The sequence below is a fragment of the Corvus moneduloides genome, chromosome 28 (assembly GCF_009650955.1).
Source record: "Corvus moneduloides isolate bCorMon1 chromosome 28, bCorMon1.pri, whole genome shotgun sequence".
Taxonomy (NCBI): domain Eukaryota; kingdom Metazoa; phylum Chordata; class Aves; order Passeriformes; family Corvidae; genus Corvus; species Corvus moneduloides.
The window spans coordinates 1,795,185-1,801,184 of record NC_045503.1 but is presented as its reverse complement, the minus strand read 5'-3'; the positions used below and the strand labels follow the sequence as shown (position 1 = coordinate 1,801,184).

Here is a 6,000-nt window from a genome sequence, read left to right as displayed (position 1 = left end):
GTTTCCAGCGGCGGTGACCCCCCTCCCCTTCTGCCAGGAGCATCCAGAGTCAACACAACATCCCATGGAGGCAGGACCAGGCACATTCCACACTCCCGGCCCTGCGGAGAGCAGGACATGGCACAGGCACCGCGCTGCAGAGGAAAACAGGGATTTTTCCAGATAACCAGCACAGAAGTGCAGCCCTGTGCCAGCCTGGTGAGCTGGGAGACAGGGACACCCTCCCCTGGTCATGCCACCACCATGAAATCCTGGAATATCCTGAGCTGGAAGGGACCCTCAGGGATCATCAGTGCAGCCCCTGGCCCTGCACAGACACCCCAACAACCCCAGCCTGGGCATCCCTGAGAGCGCTGTCCAAACGCTCCTGCAGCTCTGGCAGCCTCGAGGCCGGGCCCATTCCCTGGGGAGCCTGGGCAGTGCCCAGCAGCCTCGGGGGGAAGAACCTTTCCCTGAGATCCATCCCAAACCTCCCCCAGCTCAGCTTCATGCAGTTTCCCATCCCTCCAGGAAGAGCACAGTTGTAGGGCCACAGGAGAATTGGGAAGAGGCAATTAAAAAGCCCAGCAAGAGCCCCCACTTTGCACCACAGCACTGCTCACACGCCCCCAGGTTACTTTGTGCTGCATCTCCAAGGAGTTTCAGGGAATATTTCAGTGTATTCCATGGGATTCCAGTAGTGCTGAGCCCAGGGATGGGCTGTGGGGGAAACTTTAGGCCCTCACTCACACATTTCACAGCACTCAAGAGTGATAAAAGCCCTCTCAGAGACCACTTCTACTCACACCCAGCACGACCTGGTGAAATAAACCCATCCCAGGGATTCCCTGCTCCAAGGTTTTATAGAGGAAAGATTCATCAGCTCCAACAGTGCCAAACAAGCCTGCAAGTACTGAAAACACGGAAATACCACACTCTAAAGCTCAGCCCCTTTGGAGACTTGTTACAACTTCAGTTCAAGCTTTGTTAATTCCAGCATCACAAGGAGCCCCTTTTCCCTTCTGGTCACCATCCTGAACACCAAGGGGTATCTATGCACCCCAAATACAGCCCCCTCCCTCACCCTTCAACCACAATCTGCCCCCCAAGGAGCCTGCCTGGCCTCAAGTGACGCCACTGAGCTGAGGGAGTGCCACAAACCTTCCCAGCTCACAGCCAGAATTCCTGGAGGACCCAGCGCACACTGGAAAGGCTGCACTGTTACGGGAACACTGAAATTCCAGGTCTTTAAGTTGCATATTTGGTATTTAAAGCAGCCATGGGCTGAGCTGCTCACGTTCCACTTGAGACTTCCCAACCAAATCACACCCTCAATATCCAACAAAACACTGGCAGAGCAGGGAAGCACTGATCTTCATTACCACACCTGCTAATTAGTCACTGAAAGTAGACTTTTCCAGGATTGCTGGATTATTCCAAGCCCTGGCAGAACACATCCATGAGTTCCAGTCAAGCAAAGAACGAGCAAAGCCTTTCCACACCTGCAACTTTAATGGTTGGGGCAGTTCCAGAGCCACCTCTTCAAGAGTGCAAGTCTTTAAACAGCTTAAAACCAGCAATAAAAAGTAAAATATAAATTTTTATTTAGAATTAAAGCAAATACTTCAGTATCACAAACACAATATTAAACTTCAAGAAATATACTGCTAAATTTGGAGGGAGCATTTATTTTTGCACAACCACAACATGCGCACAAAATCCAGAGAAAGATGTGGAGTCTGAAATTTTCAACATCTCACCACCAAAGCAGCTGGGTTACACAAGGTTTCATACAAGAGTTAAGATAGACTGGAATAAGATGTTGACAAAATTTCTACAGAATCATCTTTATAGACAACAAGAAAGCTCTAAAGAGGCAAACATTGCAATCTAGTCTTCTTCTGCTGAGTCTCTCTCAAACGTGTAGGCCATGAAGCAAGCGTCTGGTCTCTTGGGGACAAGGGGATGCCCTGGTCTCACAATCTCAAAGCCCAAAAAGCTGAAAGTACGGAGCAATGCAGCTAGAAAATAAAGCAGGAGACAGGTTTCACCCACGGCATACTGAAAAAAAGAAGTTAACATTTCCACCAAAAGGCATTTGGTGTCTCTGGAGGCGCTGTGAACACCCACCTCTGTCATCTCTGTTCTTGTGGAAACAGATGAACACGTGCTCCACTCGGAGCTGTTCTTCAGCAAACTCGAGAAGAACTGCAAAACTGCAAGAGAAACACCAGGGGTTCAGCACCCAGGGAATAGGGAATGTCCTGGGATGGGAGGGTCCCACTGGGATCATCCAGTCCAGCCCCTGGCCCTGCACAAGGCACCCCAACAATCCCACCCTGAGCATTGTGCGAATGCTCCCAGAGCTCTGGCAGCAGGTGCTTCCTCCAGAGCAAGTCAGCACGGCCCTGAGAGCCAATCCACACAGGAATTCCTAAGGAAGAGGCACAGCTTCGAGCCTCACACCACCAGATCCCTGAGCCCAGGCAGGACTCAAGGGCAGGACTCCTCAGTGGCACAGAAAATGCGTTTGTGTGACACAGCTGAAGAGGCTGCAGTGACAGACTCAGAAGCAGCCTGGAATTCTCAGTGCCTGAACCAGCCTGAAATCCCAAGCTTTTGGCTGGTTCTGCCTGCAGTCCTCAAACCAGGCTCACAAGAGAGCCTCAAGCACCAAAATTAAACTTCAGCTTTCAAAATCTAAAGAGCAAAGGTGTTCTCCCACCCCACTGAGAGGCCTCACGTTAATCCACAGCTGTGTTTTCCCTGACCCACCTGTCCTTGCTCCCCTCAGGCAGAGCACCACTGGGAATCTCGATGTAGAGGTTGTTGTTGTTCAGCACTGCTCTCCAACTGATGTGTTTGGCATCTGTAAGCCTTGACTGGACATTGAGAATTCTTGTCCTGTTGTTAGGTGTTAGTTCTTCTGTGACATTCAGCCGATTATCCTGCAGCAGGGAGAAGGAAGGAGTTATTTTACCATTCAGTTTTGGAGGAGGGATTGAGGCAGGGAACACTGTCAAGCTCACCACGAGCTGTTTGCTCCTCATACTCACCGAATAAAATAAATTAGCTGAAAGATTGTGATCCCTCTGACTATTCCCTCGCCCACCTGGGATCTTCAGGGGTGGGTGAGGGACATCAGGAGCACCACCGAGGCCCCGGACCCAGGTTACTACAGCAATTGAAGGGAACCCTGGAACTGCAAAGGGAGCACGGTCAGACAGGCAGGAAGGCTTGGGCAAAGCCCTGGGACTTCCACGATTTAAACTGTGTTTAAAACAACAAACCTAGGCCAAAGGACTCCTCCCACTGCAAGTGGGAAGACAAAGGAACCTCCACACCAGGGGCAGGGACAGTGCCCAGGGAGCTGCCACTGCAGTATTTTGAGTAAAGACTCACTTGGAGATGAAAAATTCTCTGGTTGAGTGAGCCAGGTGTGTTTTTGTACCAAGACAGGCCTGATGTGACCTCAAGAGAAGAACCCTTCTGCAGGGATGTGCTGTTTTCTGCCCTCCTTGTTCTCAGGCAGCACAAACCCCCAGCCCAGCAAGGCAGGGATCACTTTTCCCTGGAATATTCACCATCAGACCTTCCCAGCTTGAGGCCAGGCAATTCCAGGGAATCATCTCCACCTCCAAGATTTTCAGCTTGAGCTGAGGCCACACCTGAACCTCTGCAAACCTCCAAAAACACCTCCAAACCTCTCCCCACTGAATTCCTCAGAGCGATTCCACAACGCTCAGCGCTCAAGGAGAGAAATACTCTCTTTTGAAGATGTGAGGAATATTTTTAAGTTTCTCCCCATCCTTTTCAAGGCTGTTTCACTCCTCCCGTGGCAGAGCAGTGCTGGCCCCTCCCTCTGCACCATCCTTCACCCGCAGGCTCCACTCTTGAGTTGCGTCATCTCAGCAGATGCAGCAATCGAGGCCCTTGGGGGAATTTTCACAATCGTCCTGTCTCCGGGTGCCAGCAGCAGCCACTGCAGCCATTTGCAAATCCGAATAAACAGCTACAAAATAATCCACCATTTTGCACACTTCGCACCCGAGCTGCAGGGTTTGCATTGGTTTGGGGCTTTTTGGTGTTTTTTTTTTAAATGAGCTTGTGATGAATAATCCGTATTAGAAAGGCTGGGAATGGGCAGAGGTTAAATATTACGTGCTGGAAGGTGAATTATATTTACATTTTTATGTGAAGCAAGCGCAACAATTGCGAAGTTTTATTAAAAATACAAAATCTGCACTAATTGAATGCGTTATTTTAATTAAAAAAGCCTCCAATCCATTATTTTAAGCTCTTTGAAAGAAACGTTTTTCTTTAGTACCAGCATTATTTATTTTTGTCTGAGAATGACTGCGAACTATATATTTCTCACTTCCCTTACAAATAAGCCTTTAAAAACCTTTTCCAAAGGTGTGCTGTGGCAACCTTCAACAATTTCACCTTTCTCCCCCAAAAAGGTGGTGCAGAAGGAAGGTTTGCAACTATAAATATATTTTGGTGATGCTTACGTGCACCTGGGGGGGGAAAAAACCCATGTTTAACCCGCAGTTAAATATAAAAACGGTTAAAAAACTCCTTCTACAGTCCAGACACGAGGTGTAAAGGGCAGACTGATGTCCTGAGCATCCACCACTCCACACCAGCCACCTCAATTCAGGTATTTAGGTATTTTCTTTCTTCCCAGCACCTGTGGGGGTTGTTTAATCTTTCGGTTGAGTTTTTAACCAGAAGCTCTCGTAACACGATTAGTTTTGCGGAGTATCCACGGTTACATAAGGGGATAACAGCCTTCAATCCTTCGATATCTTTGCCTAATTGTTGTTTTCCCCTCGGCACCCCCCTCCTCCCCCCAGCCCTGCCCGGAGCCTCTCCCAGCCCGGGGGTGCCCTCAGGGGCCCCTCCCAGGGCCGGGACAGCGCTGGGGCCTCAAAATCACCCTTTTTTGGTGGTTTTTCCACCCTCCCGTACCGCCTTTCCCCGCGCGGTGGGAGCCAGGCTGCCCCTCCCCCGCTGGCCACGCAGCCTCCCCCGCCCCTCTCCGGCCACCAGGGAGGCGGCAACGAGGATGAGGAGGAGGAAGAGGAAGGAGGCAGCGAGCGCCCAGCGGTGCGAGGCTGTGGGAGGCCGCGGCGCCTCACCTGCTCTGTCCGGTACTGAGGCTCAGCACAGCGGGCATGATGGTGCTTTTATTCCCCTCTTTCTCTCTAGCGAAGCAGTGGCTGTTGAGTATCCGTTGCAGGGAGGATTTCACCATCCGGCCGCTCTGGTCCGAACCCCGAAACCCTCCGCCGCCGCCGCCCCCCGCTCCCCAGGCGCTGCTACACAAAATGGCGCCGCGGCCGCAGCGCCTCCTTATATACCCTTTCTAGGCCACGCCCCCTAAAAGACCACGCCCCGCGCCCTCCCCACGGGGAGGCGGTGTCTATTGAACAGTTTAGGTGTCAATTAGAAGATCTCGCTGTCTATTGGCTGAGAGGAGCGAGGGGGCGGGACATCGGGCTGGGTGTTCTGCACGGGGGGGCAGGGGTAGCGGCGCGTGATTGGCTGCGCGCGCCGCGGGTGGGCGGGGCCTGGCGGGGCATCGGCCGGCGGGCGCTCCGCAACCCCTCACTGCCCTTGGAGCCGCCGGTTCGAGTCCCGTGTCCGCGCCCCGCCCGGCTGAGGTAACCGGGGGGACCGGGGGAGGAGCGGGGTGTGAGGGAGCACAGGGAGGGAGAAACGTGAAGAGTCATGGAAAGACGTGGAAAAACACGGACTGACCCGTGGGGTGCAGCCCCGGGGCTGGAAGCAGCGGAGGGGCGGCAGCGGGACCCCCTGTGGGACCCCTGGGGGCATCGCCGCCCTCAGAGCCTCGCACAAAGCTCGGTGCTGAGGGAAACTTTTAATTAAAAACTAATAATAAAGCCCCCATAAGTAGTGGGGAGGGTCTCTGAAAGGTCGGGCTGGGGTTGTGACGTGGTTTTGTGGGGAGTGTTTGGGCTGGTCGCCTTTGGCCTGGCTGTGGTTTATGGATTT

At 52.5% G+C, this 6,000-nt stretch overlaps 2 protein-coding genes across 2 annotated transcripts in view; one reads left to right on the top strand and one right to left on the bottom strand.

Moving 5' to 3' along the window:
• Positions 1–1,559: 1,559 nt before the first annotated feature.
• OAZ1 (ornithine decarboxylase antizyme 1) lies at positions 1,560–5,306 on the bottom strand. Its single transcript, XM_032092906.1, is given in 6 exon segments — positions 1,560–2,000; positions 2,110–2,195; positions 2,755–2,927; positions 3,036–3,122; positions 3,124–3,181; positions 5,124–5,306. Coding segments are annotated over 6 exon segments (651 nt in total). The 5' UTR covers positions 5,240–5,306; the 3' UTR covers positions 1,560–1,869.
• Positions 5,307–5,562: 256 nt separating this feature from the next.
• The window catches only part of LOC116435993 (glutamic acid-rich protein-like), a 35,057-nt gene continuing 34,619 nt past the window's right edge, over positions 5,563–6,000 (top strand). The window contains exon 1 of the mRNA XM_032092781.1: positions 5,563–5,648. The gene's annotated coding sequence lies outside the window, so the exon portion shown is untranslated. The remainder of the gene's footprint in view (positions 5,649–6,000) is intronic.